The 20,158-nt window shown below is 40.6% G+C and overlaps 1 protein-coding gene across 1 annotated transcript in view; it reads right to left on the reverse strand.

The window, feature by feature from the left end:
• Window positions 1-20,158, reverse strand: part of AKAP10 (A-kinase anchoring protein 10) — a gene marked incomplete in the record, with an annotated part of 1,224,755 nt that overhangs the window by 300,354 nt on the left and 904,243 nt on the right. Inside the window, 2 exon segments of the mRNA XM_044054325.1 lie at window positions 12,773-12,882; window positions 17,701-17,877. Of these exon segments, the coding sequence (XP_043910260.1) occupies window positions 12,773-12,882; window positions 17,701-17,877 (287 nt within the window).

Genomic DNA, 20,158 nt, shown 5'->3' on the forward strand with positions numbered 1-20,158 from the left:
TTAATCAGAGTTTCTTTAATTGATGGAGGTGTGTACCCAAGAAGACTGAATGCTGTAATTAAATCAAAAGGTGCTTCAACAAAGTATTAGTTTAAGGATGTGAATACTTATGCTACCAGCTTATTGTGTGTTTTTTCATTTTTTATATTTTTCCCCTAACAATTTTTTTATATCTACTGTGTGTGTGTGTGTGTATATATATATATATATATATATATATATATATATATATATATATATATATATATATATATATATATATATAGTACAGTTGTGTACCTACAATTGGGTTATCCTGCTGGCAGGCTACCCGCAGTCAGCCTGAGTTCCAAAGTCTAGGTCCGGCGTCGGTTGCTGTCGCCTCCTTCTTGACGTCAGTGCGCCAGGGGTATAAAAGATGCAGCCGACGCCATTTTCTTCAGTTTTTCTTGCCCCAGATGTCACGTGCCCATAATATGGTAGGCTCACTAATGCCAAAAAGCATGCATAACCAAAAAACAACTTTTCCTTCTTCTACAAGCAAATACACCACATAGGTTGTATAGAATAGAGAAGTACAGATAAGTCCCAGCAAGGAAAAGGGGGATGGAGGGAGGGTAACCTGGACTGCAACAGTGAATACACTCGAACATCTACATTTATGGTAGGTACACAACTGTACTATGTTCATCGTGTTTCACTGTTGCAGTCATTACAATTGGGTTGAATCCCAAATGGTTGGGAGGCTGGTGCTAAATAGGATTAAGAGAGGCTATCAGGCCCTGCAGAACTGCAGTGGCAAAGCCTGCCCTGGATTTAGAAAAGAGAGGTAAGTGATAGTGCTTTGTAAAAGTATGCACTGAACTCCAAGTTGCAGCCTCTAAAATGTCTTTGGTTGGTACTCCTCTGAGGAAGGCTGCTGAAGTGGCTACTGCTCTGGCAGAATGTGGCCTAATGCCCTTAGGCACTGATTTGCCATGCTGTGAATAGCAGAAACGAATGCAGTGGCCTATCCACTTTGAAATAGTCTGCTTTGAGATAGGCTTTCTTTGTGATCCTGCAGCATATGATACTAGAAGTTGTTCAGTCTTTCTGAAAGCTTTGGTTCTGTCCAAGTAGAAGTGTAGCTGTCTGTGAATGTCCAAAGAATGCAGAAGTCTCTCACCCTTATTCTGTGGGTTTGGGTAAAAAGTTGGCAAGTGAATTGTTTGGTTAAGGGCCACACTGGTCACTACCTTAGGCATAAATGTAGGGTTTGTCCTCAGAGAAACCCTGTCAGGATGGCAAATGATAAAAGGTTCCACAGCCATGAGTGCCTGTTACTCTGAGACTTGTCTAGCGGAGGTTATTGCTAGGAGCAGAGCTGTTTTCCAGGATAAGAATTTTATATCAGCTGCAGAGGCTGGCTCAAAGGGAGGCAGTGTAAGTTTTTCCAAGACATAGTTGAGGTCCCATGTAGGTATTGGTGCTCTCCTTGGGGGTCTTATGTTTTTGGCCCCTCTGAGGTACTGCCTTAGTAATGGATGGGAAAAAATAGGCGGTTCTGTATTGTAATGAGCTGAAATGGCAGAGGCATGAATTTTAATGGATGAAAAGGAAAGGCCTTTATCCAGCATCTCAGTATTGCAAAATCTGAGGAATATTTGGAACAATCGTGTCAATACCTTGTGCCTGGTTCCAAGCACAGAATCTCTTCCATTTTTCTGCATAAGATTTTCTGGTGCTAGGCCTCCTGGCCTCCAAAATAACATCCATAACTGCTTTAGAAAGAGGTGTGTCTTGAATGGCTACATTATCCGCCATGCTGCCAGGTTTAGGGTCCTGAGTTGACTGTGCAGTATCTGACTGTCTTGTTGAGTCAATAAGTGAGTAATTTGAGGTAGCTTCCAAGCTGGGCATTGGGACAAGCTTTTTAGGATTAGGTACCAGTGCTGGCGGGGCCAGTCTGGGGCAATCAGAATAATTTTTGGCTTCTCTTGTCTTACCTTGAGGAGTACCTTGGGGAGGAGAGGCAGAAAAGGGAAGGCATATAAACTGTTAGGTTTTCCCAGCTGAAAGTTAGAGCATCCACTTTCCATGCTTGCTTGTGATAAGTCCTTGTGCAGAATTCTTTGTAGTTGGCAATTGTGAGGAGAGGCAAATAGGACTATGTCCGGGCATCCCCAGTTCTTTGTTATCATGCTGAAGACTTGTGGATCCAATTTCCACTCGTGGGGATCCATTAGGTTTCTGCTTAATTCGTCTGCCAGAGTATTTATCCTTCCTGGCAGGAACTGTGCTTGCAGACGTACTTGGTAAGTCAATGCTGTGTCCCACAAGTTCATGGCTAGTCTGCAGAGGGGGTAGGAATGTGTGCCCCCTTGCTTGTTTATGTACCACATGACTGTGGTACTGTCCATCTTTATCAGTAGCTGTCCTGGATGAAGTAGCTGTCCTGGATGAAGTAGATCCTTGAAGGCTTTGTAGAGCCTTTGAACTGCTAGCATCTCTTTTTGATTGATATGTAGATGCATTTGACTTGCGGACCATGTGCCCTGAATACATCTTCCTGCCATATAGGCCCCCCAGGCATAATCTGATGCATCTGTTGCCAATGTCTGCCTGGCTGTGGGTAAGGTGAATGGCTGTCCCGTGTTGTGGTGACAGGCTTTTGCCCACCATCAAAACTCCTGTTGCAGGCAGGGAATGAGAGTAATTATTGTTTCCAGGCTGTGGCAATGTTGAGTCCAAACACTTTTTAGATACCATTGAAGTTTCCTCATATGCAGTCTTGCATATGGAATTAGCAGAATGCAGGATGCCATGAAGTCCAAAGCCTGCAGAATTTTTCTTGCAGATAACTGGGTCTTTGTTGCCAACATTTTGAAATAAGTAGTCAGTTGTCTGTGTTTGTCTGGCGTGAGATAAGCCATCTGGGCAGTTGTATTTAAGCTTGCACCCATGAATATTATCTCTTGACAGGGTACGAGTTTTGATTTCTTTTCGTTTACTGTGTACCCTAGGCCTGCTAGTAATGTTTTTACAAATGCCAGATGCTGTAGTAGAGTGTCCTTGTTCTCTGCTTGAATAAGGCAGTCGTCCAAGTAAGGATATATTTGAATTCCTTTTTGTCTGCAAAAAGCAATTACTGGTGCCAGGCACTTTGTGAAGACCCTGGGCGCAGTAGATAAGCCAAAGGGCAGTGCAGAGAATTGGTAATGCATTGAGCCAGCTATAAATCTGAGGTATCTTCTGCATGATTGTCTGACTGGGACATGTAGGTATGCCTCTTTTAGGTCTAAAGTCACAAGTCAAGCCTTCTTGCCCAGCATGGGCAGGAGTTGCTGCAGAGTTAACATTATGAATTTTGGAATGTCCAGGAATGTGTTCAGGATAGACAGGTCCAATATTGGTCTCCAGGTCTTGTCCTTTCTGGGCACCAAGAATAGCCTTGAGTAAAATCCTTGTCCCTGCTCTTGCTGTGGTACTTGCTGAATGGCCCTCATGTCCATGAGGGATGAAACTTGTTTTTGTGCCTCTGCCCATTGATTGTGTGGCAGGTCTGGCATACCGTTTGACCTTGGCAGGGTATGAAAATAGAACCTGTAGCCCTGGGATACGATATTTAAGACCCATTTGTCCTAGGTGATCATATGCCAATTTTGAGCAAAAACTGTTAATTTTCCCCCCAAAGGAGCTGCCAGAAGATAAGTGTTTGGTGCTGGCAGGGGAAAGTCATTGAGACTGTTCCCTGTATGGCTGTGATTTTTTCTTCTCTGCTTTTGGAGGTTGAAGCACCCCATTGTTTAGGCCTGTATGAGCCTTGGAGCTGTGATCTGCCTCTGGGGCATCTGTATCTACCTCTTTGTGGCCTGTCTGATACTGGAAAGGACCAATTCTTTGCAGGCCAGTTCCTGCTAAATCTGGGAGGCTGTTCCTGTAAGAAATCCTTGACTGTTTGCATAGATTTAGCTTTGTCCTCCATTTTCTTCAAAACCTCTTCTGCTTTAACACCAAACAAGGTATCATGTTGTAATGGAGCATCTAATAAATTTGCTTTAACATGATCGGGCAGATTCTGTTCTTTTAACCATGCATGTCTCCTAATGACAGAACCTGTAACAGCGGCCCTGCAAGAGGCCTCTAGAGAATCAAAACCACATTGCAAAGTATGCTTTCCTACTTGTTCAGCTGCATGCAATAAATCCTGCATTTCTTTGTTTTCTGCGCATTCTGAATTTGTCAACATTTTTTGTTTAAGCAGTGACATTAGATATTGCTGATATTTAAGCATAAGAAATTGACAATTTAAAGCTCTTATAGCCAAGGTAGCAGAAGTATAAATCTTTTTCCCCCATCTGTCCAGGGCACTTGAATCCCTATCAGAGGGTATAGGGTTTTTTGCAGTGGACGCCTTGACCCCTTTGGGACCCTGAGAGATTGTTTCTGGGTCTGCAGCAGGGTTTTTATAAAGAAATTTATGTGAATCAGGAACCCTGTAGTATCTGTCTGGCTTAACAGGAGCTGGTGGCAGAGAGTCAGGAGACAGTCCGGACTCTGAAAATACATCATCTACATTGTCTAAAACAGGAGGAATAGCAAGGGGCCTGTGCTGAGGTAATAAAAGGAAGTCTCTGAGCCTTTTCTTGGATTCTGAGTAATCTTGGCTTTCCCAGTGGAAATGCTCCCTCATAGTATGTAGGGTTTCCCCAAAAGAATAATCCTCAGGAGGAGAGGCTGAAGGAATAGATTCTTCAGCATCAGAATCCTCATAGGGAGAAGAGAATATTCCTAGTCAGAAGAGGAATCATAGGAAATGGAAACCTGATCTGAAGATGCATATTCTATCTCTTGCCTAGGCCTCTTATCAGGAGGGGGATGGGAACCCCTGATCAAAGTAATTAGGTCTTCGGCCATTTTAAGCATCTATTTTTTAGGCATGGAGGCTTGTCCAGGAGAATGCTGTACTTGTTTCTTTGTCTTTAGAGCTGCTTTAGACTTTGCCTTTGAAGCTGAAGTTGGTTTTACATACAACTGTGTAGGCCTGAAAACACCCAAAGAAGCCGATGTCTGCTCAGCGGCTCTGGACCCATCTGAGGGAATAGTTTCCGAGTGTCCAACACCTTGAGTTTCCAGTGGCCTAGTCGGCTCCACACGGGAGTCGGAAGCGGCCTGTGGCTCTGAGGTAGCGGGCGTCAGGGGCTGCGAAAGTGCCTCACTGAGAACCGGCGACAAGCCTAGCGGAAGCCTCGCCGTCAGTTTTGGACCTCGGGTGCCTGTCCTTTTCTTTGCGCTTTTTATAAACTTCCGTAGTCAGTTGCTCTGATGGCATTATATACTTAAATCTTCTGCCAAAATAATGAAATGCAAAATCGTACCGACGCTTAACAGTGCGTTGGTTAAATCTAGCACAAAACCGACAACTAGAACGTCGTGGTCAGGGCCTAGGCAAGGAATACAGTAAGAATGAAAATCCTTATGAGGTATTTGCTTCCCACAAGAAATACAATTATTAACTTTTTCTGACATTGGTCTGGAGCAAGAAAAAAGTTTCCCCAATGGGGTACTTAGCTTTAATGAAGACTTCGGATCTGAAATTCAAACTTGAAAATCTCAGGAGTCGGCCGACCGGCACTTGCGAACTGCTTTTTCTTTGGGCACCGCGAGGCAAGAAAGACTGAAGAAAATGGTGTCGGCAGCATCTTTTGTACCCTTGACACACTGACGTCAGGGAGGAGGCGACAGCAACAGACGCCAGACCTAGACTTTGGAACTCAGGCCGACTGCGGGTAGCCTGGCAGCAGAATAACCCAACTGTAATGACTGCAACAGTGAAACACGATGAATATATATATATATATATATATATATATATATATATACACACACACACACACACACACACACACACACACACACACACACACACACACACAGTTCCATGGTGCACAGAGTCAGAGCTCTGATGCACAGAGTCAGAGCCCGCTGGTGAATACCTAAAGCTCACATCCAGAGATGAGGAAGGCAGTCTGAATTACAGCAATGCTGACAGTTTGCATATGAACCATGGTGATGTATGTGCTTAAGACTAGTGGTAAACTGCTTAACTGGGAGGGGGGGGGGTTAGCACATGTGGAAGCACACATGCAACTCCCGGAGCAAGCATCTGTGGAAGATGCAGCTTCCAGGGGGGGAAGAGTCAGGAAAAAAAAAAAAGTACCATTCCACCACTACCAGTCTGCCACTCACCTCTGTAGAGAAAAGATGAGGTGATGGGCTCCCATCTTGAATTGGAATGACTGGACCAAAGACTGAGGAGGGTGTCCCACCCTGATGAGGACTGGGTTGATGGCCTCCCTCCTTGAAAAGGAACAAATAGGTCTACAGGATGCCTGTGAGGAAAGGAGGCTTGATGTCATGGAAGTGCATAAAAACTGAGAAAAATCTACTTGATATTTAACTGTAGTGAAACTCTTTGAATATGTACGAAATATCTAGTCTAGATGATGTTTTATAAATCTGAACTGTACAACGGAATCAAGTAACTGCTGGAATCAATATTCTCCAGACATCAACAAGGTCTTCACCCCACCCCCCAAAAATAGATATTAAGAGTTTTCCTTGCCTAAGTTGAAAAATAAAAAAGCCTCCAAATTTCCATGTGATTATTTACATAAATTGAAATAACTGGACTCCAATCAGCTGTTACCCATGCCATATAAAATTCAACTGTTTTAAACAAATTTCAATCTCTCCTAAAAATGTTTAACATTGACCAAAAGGGCTATATAAAGATCCTATTCATAATGGTTTCCCACAATATCTACAATAAAAAATAATCCTTCCTTGTAAGTCAATGTGTCCTATTATAACTGGTCTCCAATGACATTTATAATCCTTCCTTTAAGCCAGTGTGTCTTTAGATAATATGAAAGAAATTAAATTATGTACAAAGTATCAGCACACTTGTCTTCTTGTCAGAGCTATTATTAAATATTAGATATTTACTCCAACTATATCTGTATCTGATTTATTCACTTTGGTTGCACCCAAAAACATTTCTTGAATGTAAAAAAATAACCCCCTTCCTATGTTGGATAAACCTAAAAAAAAATGTTTAAAAAACAAATTCATTCCACTAGTAATGAAAGAGACAATTACCTTATTTGCATTTCCTCAAACAATTACAAATACTTTCTTGTTTTCTCATTATCCAAGTATTTTACAGTCATTGTCATTATATGATACCCTAGTATGACAAATAAAAATATTTAATGTAGCAACAAAGAAAAGATAAAGCATGGAAAGAGAGAAAAAACAGACCAATGTGTGCTTTCAAACCATTTGATGAAGGCCATCAAGAAAGCGCTCCAGTCTCAACTACCACAGTACAAAAATCGGAAGGAAGAATGCCCAAAGAAATAAGCTTCACTCTTGTTCCCTCCAGTGATTAAAACTAAACAGGTACCCACACCAAACTATTTTTTTGGCTTACATGGATTTGCAAAATGATGCTTCAGACTTTCTTATCCTACAAAATTTTCATCAGTGGGACAGACACTACCTCTTATAAAATGCCCAATGGCAGATCAGCAAAGAATACATCAGCAGCACTGCCTACAATAATCTTTCCTTTCTTTAATGCTGCTGTAAAAATATGGTACTGACATATAGAAATCTGTAATTTAACTAGAATAGAATGTTTCATTTCCTATTTGCTTCTGCTGTTCAATGAGATGAAAATGGTCTATACCAATGTTAATATTTTATCCAGACTGCTGAATGTCTGAAAAAGCTGAAACTATCTTCTGCAAACGCCCATTTTCAAAACTGAGTTCCTTTTTTCTGGGACATAGTCATCTTTAAGTTCATTTATTGCAACCTAGAGGCAAAGTCGAAGCAATTTCTATTCAAGTTTTTTTGCAAGTTTCAATACTATACAATTGCAATTTGTTTTTCTTGAAACTGTATGGCTTGCAGTATTTCACTAAATTGTGTTAAATCCTTCCCTCACTTTAAGCAATTCTGTCCAACTTTTTATATGCAGACATACTTTATCATCATCTTCTGATTTCTCTTATTTGATATCTAGTCGAGATGTGATCTTATATACTACAGTCTTACTACAGTAATTACGAACAATTAGTACTTCAGTCTGATTAGTACAGTCTCTGTTTTTACTGATAAGTGGACAAAGAATATTGACCTGATGCTCTCCCAAATTATTCAGATCGGCTCCTGATACAAACATTCCATTAACATTACTAAATCAGGGACTGACCATCAGAAGCAAATATAGTAATCTTATTTGGGGGAAGATCAGTTTATTTATTCTACAGAGAAGTTCTTGGATCAACAGCACTCATTTTGGCATCTATACGTTTTAATTCTTCTTGCTCGATCTGTTGCATTTTAAGCAATCTTCTGGTTGAAGGTGCATCCATGTCTTCTTGGAACTTTGCAGCTTCAGTAACAGTGGGTTCAAGCACTCTATATTCATGAAAAAAACATCCTAACATCACAAATCCATGCCAGAACAAACAGCTCTCACAGAATGGAGAAAAAAAAAGAAATGCCACATTCATACTTTTTAGGTTTAACCCTGCAGTGCATACAACAGAGGAGCACACTGCAAAGGCTGCATCCATGTCGCATTTTCTTGATGTTCCCCAACTCAGCCACTAATGGGAGTAAAATCTCATCCTCTTTCAATCCCTATAAAATAACCGCAAGGCCACTAGACCTCAGAAATTGATTTAGTGATCTTGGGTTTATCCATCCCACCCTGACTAGTGTTAAGTCAACCGGGTTGAAACGAAACAACCAATTCTTGTTTCAAGGGTTTGGATCTGTAGGAAGAAAAGTTTGGGAAAGGCAGAGTAGGAAAAGCAGGTGGACTGGATGGCGATGAATGCATGAGACAGAAGAACACGTGTGGTTGAAAACAGAGGAGAAACAGCTAGGTAATGGTGATGGAGGTGTTAGTTTTAAGGACAGGACAGAAGAGGGATACACCACTGCTGGTAGAAACTCTACAGTCTACTAAATGCAGGAAATAAAGGATGCCTCAAAACCTATAGAAATGGTAAGGGATTGGGCACTACAGAGGAGGACAACAATGATGAGTGACCTCAGACTGGCTTCTGTGAAATGAGAATTTTTTACTTACAAGAAGAAAAGCTGAAATAATTCATGGAGGTCCCAGATGAGGCAAGGGCACAAGGACAGCATCCATCAACAAGAAATGGGAAATTTCAATGATCTCATCATTATAAAAAAAAAATGGAATAGGAAACTGAAATCAGAAAGCCAGTCTGACTCATAAGAATGCAGTTCACTGTACTGGGGAAAGGGAACTCTTATGAGAGAATCACCACAAAATGGATTTTTCTTTTGACTGACAGAAACAATAAGGGCAGAAATATGAAGGACAGAAACCATACAGACAGAGAAACTTTGTACTGAGTGTGGAAAATTCGGACAGACAGGAAATGATAACGGGCATAACAATAATAACACAAAAAAAAGAAAGCGAAAGAAGTGTCTCAAAGAGAAAAAAAGAAGGTGCAAAGTGACAGAAATATATGCACAGGAAAATGGGAAAAGTAGGAGCAGAAAGAGCAATACAGGGGAGGACAGGAAGAGAATAGCCAAGGTGTCAAAGAAGGCAAAAGGCAAGGTGAAGACACCCAGAAAGGGAGACTTTACAAGTGTATAGAAGAAACAGATCAGACAATGCCCTGTAACAATAGAGAGGCAGAAAAGCTGGGTGGAGGTGCACAAAGATAAAAAAAAACAATGCATTACCTCCAACTACAATAAGGAAGAGAGAGAACAGTGTGCTGCCCAGAGAGGAAGGAGTGCAGAGTGAAGGGGAGTGGTGAAGAGTTGGGCAGTGATAAACAAGAAGGTAGAAAAGAAGTTCAAAGGGTTTTGGAGTGAAATAGTACAGGACCCAATGGACTACCCTCTATGTGTTGAAAAACATGGGGGCAGTAACACCTTAGGAGAGGCAGCAGCAAGGTTGTTCAATCACTACACATATAGAGAATTAAGTGGTCCAGATAACCGAAAAAGGGATGCTGTGATACTCTGCACACAAGGAAATCAAACTACAGGCCTTGGTACCAGACAATTCAAGGGAACATGATGGAAAAATCTCAACAGGAGACTGGTCAAGTTAATGACATGCTGGGTGACTAGTAGCTGCCCATCTGCACAAATGAAAAATCTTACCAATCCAACTTAACCTAGCATTACAACAGACACAGACCAACACAAGCTGGTGAATGGCATTTACCTGGTCATCAGTAAAGTCTCTGATATAGCACCTCATCACATGCTGATAAGGATTCTAAAAGGAATTACGGAACAGGACAGACCATTAAAATGGTTTAAAGTGTAGCAGAGGAGTTCTGTCAACAGAAAGGCAAATGAAATGATAAGGAGGCATGTTCACCATGTGTTCAGTATTTTCAGAATGGGCATTAGCCATGGATGTAACAACCAGATTAACCCATTCAAAAGTACAGCCAACATTAAGATAGTGGTGACAAATGAGATGGCAGTATGTACAATATAGTATCTAGGGCAGAGAGGTGCCAGATTACATTAATGAACAAAGAAATATAAAGTAAAGCAGTTTGAGCTGAGTCCTTTCATTGGGAAATGTAAATTTTGAGAAGAGGAGGCTGGGTGAGGTCGAAGAGGATTATGTGGGGTTCTACATTTCCACACAAAAAGGACTGAAACCAGGAGCCAGCAGGAATAAATAAATGAATAGGTATACAGTTACTCCAAACAAATAGAATCCTTGATGTCAGAGTCAACACTTCTTTATTGCAACACAGTAAATGCAAGCGCTTTTGTCTCTATCAGTTCAGAGACTTTATCAAGATACAGAAAGAAAGAGGAAACACCCCATATATAACCCTGACCCAATTAAAACCTTAACAAATCATCACACAATTAATTTCCTTCACCTTAAACCTACAAGACTTTTTTGAAACTTCCCTAAAACAAAAATATATTATAATCAATAAAGCCAAGTCTCAATGCAAGTTCAAGATAAAGAAGTTATAAAACACATATATAAATATATAAATATATATATATACACATACATAAAAGACCAAATCTTACCTAAGAATAAATACATACATACTAAAAATGTATTAAAAAACTTCCATGATAGAAACATTCATATAAAAGGAAGAAAATTAATACACTTGAAAGGCACTCACCTTTCAAGTGGTACCTCATTACAAGGAATGTACCTTATGTGGGCTTTTAAAAAGTTAATGTTCCTCAAAGTTCCACATTAAAAGGGTCTGTCACACATTCAGTATTAGGAATTTTTTTAACTTATATCCATGGTAAATAGAAAAGAATCATATTAATTCATTAAAAGATCTTTTTTTATAATTAAACCAGCATAATTTAACCATCCTATAACCTTCCTAGCTGTAGTTGTTAGTAAGCTCTTAGTATGTGTTCCACATTTTGCCCATTTGTCCCACATTATGAGGCCTAGTGTTCCTCATTTTGGAGATGGATTATGAGGCATTGTATGGAATATGACGGACATTCTTTTAAATGTGTTGTTAATGATGTGCTGAAAAGGGATCCGAGGGGGGAAGGTCCATGGCCTTTGCAGTTAGAAAGGTTGGAAGCATACTGGCAGCTTAGAATGAATGCAACTGTTTGGCTAGGATTAAATATGTTTTCCCTGGATTGTTTTTTGAAATTAAAGGCACGTGAAAGGTGAGTGCCTTTCAAGTGTATTAATTTTCTTCCTTTTATACGAATGTTTCTATCATGGAAATTTTTTTAATACATTTTTAGTATGTATGTATTTATTCTTATGGAGGTTTTGGTCTTTTATGTATGTGTATATATACTTATATGTGTGTTTTATAACTTATTTATCTTGAACTTGCACTGAGACTTGGTTTTATTTATTATAATATATTTTTGTTTTAGGAATGTTTTAAAAAAAGTCTTGTAGGTTGAAGGTGAAGAAAATTAATTGTGTGATGATTTGTTAAGGTGTTAATTGGGTCAGGGTTATATATGGGGCATTTCCTGTTTCTTCTCTGAACTGACAAAAATGAAATCGCTTGCATTTACTCTGTTTCAATAAAGAAGTGTGGACTCTGACATCAAGGATTCTCTTTATTGTGGAGTAACTGTATACCTCTTCATCTATTTATTCCTGCTGGCTCCTGGTTTCAGTCCTTTTTGTGTGGATTTAGTTTATTTCATTTGTGTTGCGGGTTCAACATTTCATCTAACATAAACCATTCAGCATAATGCAAAAATGCAGCAGCCAAAATAAGCAAGATACAGGGGTTTACAATCAGAAGTGCTGACTACAGGTACACGTAGGTCTTCTTAAACTGTATAGTACACTAGCAACATACCTTTTGAAGCAATTCTGGAGAGACAACAGATAAGTCCATAGGAAGGTTATAAAGACTGACTGCAGACAGTCCATGAGGATGAGGCAGCCTGTGACACTGCCTTTGCATGAGGACAGATTGAGGGTATCATGCAGGTACACATTAGAAGCAAGGACTGAGAGCAGCAACTTGATATGGACACAGTGTCCAGACTTACTGGTTGGTAGGACATCAATGACAGAAAAGTAAACCGCAAATTCCATGATGGCAGGTGAAGGAGACACATATCAAATATCACAAAGTGTGGCACAATGAAAAAAATACTTTTTTCACAGTTTCACATGTAATGGAAAAAAATGCTTACACTTCTACAACATACATCAAAGATCAGTTAATGAAAATTCAAAACTTACCCTGCATATGAACGCTGATACAAAGACTCTGGTTCCAAACTTGCGACATCTACTGTTATTGCTTCATCAAAATTTTTTAGGATTTTTATGTTTGCCTTCTTGACGCTGTGCTGTACCAAATGTTCTTAGCATTAGTTCATATTTTCCACAAATACAACAAGAGCAAAAAAACTTTAAAGTTCATCATAAAAACAAAGTAGGCAATATGACATGGTAGTGAAGAAGAGCTGTCACTAGGTAACCAGGGCAATAGACATACAAACTAGGCTGCATAAGCAAAAACCCAGCAATGACAAAGTACTGGAGACACAAACTCTAAATAAAGCAGAAAATCTGCAATGTAAAAGGAAGTTGGCATTATTACATAAACAAACACCAACTGCTGCAGGGTGCTTACTTCATGATCAAAACACATGAAGGTAGGTTATCCCCAGAAGTAATGAAACTCAGCTATGTCAGGGCACTAAAGGAGACCCTTTATCATGCTTTACAGCAAAGGTAAAGTGTTCCGAGAAGTGAAGTCAGCATCATTAATGTTCTAACATTACCTGTCTCTCGACAGGTACCAAGGGAATATAAACATTAATGAACAGAATAAGCAACCATGGGTTTTCGTTATAACTGCTGTCACTCCATAGCATGCTCCTTAATGCAAACAATGGGTATTCTGACAGTAACAAAAATGAAAGTAGACAATACTTAAAGGTAGAATGAAAACTGAACTATAAAGAATGCATGAAATGTCTTATGCATAAAACATGCAGAAAAAGATGGCATTCTGCTTTTAATGTGTAGTAAGTACTAACAGGTGGCTTTACTGTCTAAAGTCCAGTGATCATTGCTCGTTACACCTGACAATGAAGTAGTAAGATGCAAGTACTACTAAGACAGATTACTGAGGTGCCAAGTACATTAGTGAGTAGTAAGGAAGCATTTTCTGTATTGCACCTATCTGTGTTGGTGATACTGCCTAATCTGTTAGCTAATTAAGATGTGTACATACCTCTGATGCACCACAGTTCCTTTACAGGTGTTCCATTTCAACTAAGCCTCAACAATGACTTAAATTATAAACTACTAATCATAATAGCAACAATGTTGTTGCAAACTGCTTATTATTTTTATTTATTATAATTAATAGCAGTATTGTTTTACTTTTTGACTTCTGTGTCATCACTTTTTCAAGCAATTCTTTCTGGTCCACTCCACAAGGAGCTCCAAAATTCCAGCATCTATTGATCAGTACAGATCTAGTTTGCTGAGAAGATGCATCACTAGTTAGGTGTGGAGTGTCACTCTGAGTATCAGGATTTCTTTTGTTTTTGTAGCACATCTATATGTATGAAATGTGTACTTTAAAACACTGCACCAGGATGTCCATCATAGGTTCATACTAGGCTATCTGCCCTAGGGCATTTATAAGCCTAGCCAGAGTGTGTTTGGCTTTCGCCACCCATTTTAAAATAATTTTGCTATGCCCTTTTTCAAGGTTAGTATACTGTGCCTCTGTCTAACAGTGACACAGAAGTGATACCCGGGGTAACCTACGATCTCCCATCCACTCATCAAGATTCCTCTTGAAGAGAGGAAATGAGGGACTCTGCCTAACCTGGACTGGGATTTTATTCCAGAATGAAGGGAGCCTCTGGGTTATGAATCTGTCCCTCCGGCATGTCCTATTTATTTCAGTGCTGAGGTTTAAGTCTCTCGAGCGCATAGCTCGATGGGATTTGGATTTTCTGAGGTGCAGCATGTCCATTAATTCTGGGTTGGACATGGCTTTATACGTCAGGCACAGATCGCCTCTGAGCAGGCGGTATGCCACTGAGTAGAGCTGGGGTTTCTTTAACCGGGCAGCATATGGCATCTGTTTGAGCCCTTTGATCCTCTTGGTGAGGTACTTTTGGGGTCTTTCCAGTTGCTGCAGGTGTCTGGTAAGGTACATCCCAAAAGGGGCATTGTACTCAATTATGGGCCTGATGAGGGATGAGTAAAGAGGCACGATGACCTCCCTGATCTAGATGTGAATCCCTTCATGATTAGGTGGGCTATATAAAATGTTTTTCTAACCACTTTGGCCACGTGGTTGTCAAATGAGAGATTGCTATCAACTTGGGTCCCCAGGTCCCTAATTACTTCTTCTGTACTTAATGGATTACCACCTATGTGGTAATTTGTGGGCACTTTGTTTTTGCCAAAGGGGATGACTATACACATTTTTGGCGTTTAGCTTGAGGCCATGGCTCTGGCACCAGTTGTCTGTTTCTATGAGGCCCTTTTGGAGGATGCTTGTGTCGGCTGGAGTGTCGATTATGGCGCCCAGTTTGCAGTCATCTGCAAACTTGGTCAGCCACAGTCCTTCCGTGTTGGCCTGTACCTCCGAGAAATATATACCGAACAAGAGAGGTCCCAGGACTGAGCCTTGTGGGACACCACTTGTAACTGGTTTGGAGTCTGACATGGCTCCAGCAATTCTAACCATGTGGGTTCTGTCCTTGAGCCAGTTTGCAACCCATCTAGTGACATAGGGGTTTATATTTAAGCTGGTGAGCTTATCTATAATGCCCGAGTGGTGTATTGTATCAAAGGCTTTTGCGAGGTCCAGGTAGGCTGTGTGGACCACCTTCCCCTCGTCAATGGCCTTAGTGATTGTTTCAAAGAAATCAACCAGGTTTAAGAGGCAGGATCTGCCCTTAACAAAGCCAAACTGGGTAGGATCCAGTGTCTGTAGGTCCCCAATATCTTTATTTATGAGGTCTATGATGATCCTTTCCATAGCTTTGCAGACCAAGCTAGTCAGGCTTATGGGGCGATAGTTTCCAGGATCCGTTAAGGCACCACCTTTGTGGAGAGGGACCACTGTTGCTGTACGCCACTCTTTGGGTACATATCCTGTAGTAAGGCTGAGACTGAATAGTAGTTTTATGTTTGGGTTTAGCTCTTCTTGGAGTTCATGCAGGATGCAGCCCAGGACACAGTCTGGTCCTATTGATGCTGTGTTTTTTGCTTTGGAGAGGGCAGCTCTTACCTGAGCATATGAGATGTCGGGGGGGGCAGCACTCTGCTGGGATAGATATTTGCCCTTTTGGTGGGGAGAAGTTTGCGCTGAACCTGTCAGCTAGGATGTTGGCAATGTCTGTGGGTTCGGTGTATTTTTTGTCATTTTGGACTAATTCTGAGCATATCTGGGAATTCCCACCCAGGTTCCTAACATAACTAAAGAAAACCTTGTGATTATCCTTAGTGTCCTGTGCAATTTTTCTCTCGAAGCTGGCCTTAGACGATTTTATGAGTGCCCGTAGTTTTTTGCTAATACTGATCAGAGATGCCTTCCCTTTTTGGGATTTTGCTCTATCATGTAGTAGCTTCCTCCTTCTATTGTATAGTTTGTTTATGGCTGGGGTCCACCAGACAGGACGTCTGCCTTTGGAGGATTGGGACTTGGTTTTATTTGGGATTGCATGATCCATGCATTCCTGAAAGTGTTCATAAAATGCGTTTATAAAGGATTCTGCGGTTTGGGCCATATTTTCCACAGGCCCGGGGGCTTTGAAGGATTCCACCTCGGTTTTGAGGAGTGTGAAATTTGTATTAGAGAAGTTTTTCACTGTGGTTTTCAGGGCAAGGGGTGGAGTCGGGATGTGAATATCCAGTGAGATTAGTTTATGGTCTGATCTTACCAATGAGGGATACACTTCTGGTCTGGAGCATAGAGTCCCCATGTTGGTGATGATCAGGTCCAGTATGTTTTCCCCTCTTGTGGGAGTGGTAACAAGTTGTTCCATAGCATTTGAGTTTATAAATTCTAGGAACCTTTGGGCTAGGGTGTTGGAGCTAGAGTAATGCTCCCAATCTATGTTTGGGTAGTTGAAGTCGCCCAATATAATGGTGTTTGGAGAAACCTTCATATTTTCCACTGTTCTCAGGAAGGCCGAGTGGGGTTCCTGGGTTTGGGAGGGTGGTCTGTAGCAGGCTATAAACTGGAAGGCAGTTTTACCCACTGTTAGTTGCACATGGATAGTCTCTGATGCTTCGTGCTGTGCCAACAACCTGGAGGTGTGGGTATATTTGACGAATATTGATACTCCCCCTCCTTTTGTGGTTCGGTCCAAGTTTTGGGGCCGAAAAGCATGGTATGAGGTATAACCTGGTAGTGCTGGGGGTGCTCTCGGGAGCCTTGAATCAGGTTTCTGTTACTGCACAGATATCGATGTTCTCCATGCTAAGGAGAGTTTTGAGTGCGTGCATCTTGAGGTTTAGACTTCTGGCGTTGAGTAGCATTACTCTTAGTTTCTTATCCCTTGTGATACCTATGGAGGTGGGTTTGTCTTTTGAGCCTTGCCTAAAAAAGGCACTATGGGGGTAGCAAGAGCCTTTGCCAATATCCGAAAGCCCAGGGGTGACAGGTGCAAGCCGTCCCTAGCGAAGCATCGTGGCTTGTCGAGCATGTCATCCCAGGCTGACAGGCATTGGATCCCCTTTGAATGACACCAATACTTAAGCCAATTGTTGAAATTGATCATCTTGTCTTCATATTGTGGCATCATTCTTGGTGAGGGTAAGATGCTACTCAAGGTCAGGGTCATACCGGCCTGGGTTACATGCTCAGAGAGCTCCTCTATGTCTCTTTTCATGTAATCCAGGGAGGTACGTCTCAGGTCATTCACACCAGCAATGACTCCCCATGTCCATGTGAAACCTTGCATGCTGAACTTATAGCCTTAGATAAAGGCTGGTTGGGCCATATTAGCTTTACGATCCTTTCTAGGGAAGCTCAGCTGATCCTGATATGTTTAAATGTCAAAAACAATGTAATCAGAAATCCATTCACTACAGTGATGACACACAGTACATTGATTATCCTGATTATTAATATTACACTTCACCACATTCTGTAAATAGGACAAATGAATCAAAAGAACATATACCTGTACAAGTGTAGTATCAGCAATGCCAGACCCAGATTCACCATCAGTTAGGGTACCAGACCCTTGGCTAATCAGGTTTGCACTCCCCGCTGAAAACTCATCCTCTCGTACTGAATTGATGAGATCATTCAAGTATTTGTAGTAAAGGCTGCTTGAGAAGAAGCCAGGCAGGTAAACCTGCAAAACATAAATAAATACATTTAAAAAAAAGCATGGAACCTGAGAAGGCAGAGTTCAAACAAAAGAACAATAAGTCAGTTCAGTGTAACTACAGGAATCATTCAGAGGAGGTTGGAAATGACTGGGAAGAGAGACTGGATAAGCAACTCACAAAGAAACAATCCAAGGATATACATATGTGTCCCAAACATGCAACAACCTCTAGAAGATTTAGGAACTTTGCTTGAAAGTGTTTGCACTGATATTTTATACCCCAAGCAGACTCCAAATATTTTTTCCTCAGGTATATTGCAAATGTTGGAGGTGAAATGGGGAAGAAAGAGGTAACTGGGGGTGCAATGAGTTGGAAGACTTTAAAAATTCCCTGCAGAGTACTCTGTCAGAAACAATAGGGGAGCACACTGGTGTAACCAAGGAAATAACTCTTTTGAGCTGTGATACAGAATGGGAATTGCCCAGACATACTTAGGCCTTGCAGAGTTTAATTCTGGTGGCTGCCAAAAAAGCAATTACTAGAAAATGGAAATCAAAGTCTAAAACAACCTTACTAGTAGTAGTGAATACAGCAACACAGAAAAAAGAACTAGAAGTGAGATCTTTAGAAAAGTATAGGAGCCAAGTTATATATAAAAATGAGAATTGTGGGAACAATACATGTAGAATAATATTTTGGAGGAGGAATGAGTTTTAAGGGAAGGCAAGAATTGAATGAGCTATGCAGTGTTTGACTGGCAATGACTCTACAGAAGATTATATGTGATGTATAATGTTTGCAACTGAAAATATGTCAATATGGTTTGTTTTCATACGTATAAATGTATGATTACCTATGTCGTTAAGTGATAATTCAAAAAAGATGTTTCTTGTTTAAAAAATATGTCAGTTCAGTGTACCAATCCTACTAGTTAAACTGTTCAGTTCAAAGATTAAAGGCTGATGGAATGGATTCACATGTGTGCAGAAAAGTACACAAACCCACTCACTTCCAAAGCAGATTTTATACTTCACTTGGTACCACTCAGAGAGCAACATCTTGTGAGGTCAAAGATTATTGATATTTCAGTTTCTACATGGACTTCGCCAAAGTGGTATAGAATGCCTAGATACATTGTTAGAGAAAAACAAGTACAGGTATGAATATTAGAAGACTGCATCTTATGGAGTGTATGCTGCTATCTAGGTATACGCCCACAAATATCACTTTTGACATTTAATGGCCTGTATCAGACAGAGAACGTTGAAGGTTATGCATTAGGGCTGGTAACTCGGCACGTAAAAATCAACTACCAATCATTAGCGGACCGGAGTTCCACTGTGGCGACCCCCTAACCGGGAAAAGCCGAAAGACACAACAACAACATCAGACAGAGAACATTTCCTTGGTATTCAACATAGTGTCAAGACAACCAGGATTATTGCCTAAGACTCTATACACTCTTAATTTGGAAAACACAACAGAAATGTGTCTTATATGTGTATGACACCTGTAATAATGTATATTATGGGCCAAACTTTTCAAAGGTTTTTAAGGGTTGCTTGTATTATCTGACAGAGAGCCCACCAAGTCACCCCTCTGACCCTTGGACAAAACAACTAATCAATATGTACCTTTACAGAAATATCACTGATGTTTGATACTGATGTCCACTGTATGCTCATGCTACTTCTTCAGCTGGCAATGTACACATTTGGGAAGCAATGACTACATTTCTGTTCTTTCTAATCTCAGTCTTCATACTTGGGAAATAAAAAAACATACTGCAGAGGCCATCAAGCTGCAATTCATCTATAATACATCTACTTTTATGTCTCTGTTCTCTTGTTATTCCTCTATCACAAAAACAGTTCTGGGTATGCTCTTGTTTCAAATGGAGAACTACTGTTCATTTGTTTCTGCTTGGAGGGTTGCCACAACCATCAGCAGCCATCTATGATTCAAACCATAAAGATTCTGTCACCACATCCTGCTGACTTTATCTGAACAACTAAAGAAATAAATACTAAGGCACAGTGGGAAAATTATCAGCATGACTCTTATGAGCTACAACTGTTTCATCCCTGGGAAGCAAAACATTTTGAAAGATGAAACTCCAAACCATTAAAGATCTTTTCAGGGAATGCATTATTTAATGCATGATAAAACAACATGGTGAAATAAAGTATGCAAATCCAATGGCTATGATACACAAGGAAAACGATCAGTACTCTAACAATGAGAAACGTGACTCTACAAACTGGAAAGTCGACTAGGCAGACCATACTCCTGCATACTTATACA

The sequence above is a fragment of the Protopterus annectens genome, chromosome 13.part0, assembly GCF_019279795.1.
Source record: "Protopterus annectens isolate FY-2018-M chromosome 13.part0, PAN1.0, whole genome shotgun sequence".
NCBI lineage: Eukaryota > Metazoa > Chordata > Ceratodontiformes > Protopteridae > Protopterus > Protopterus annectens.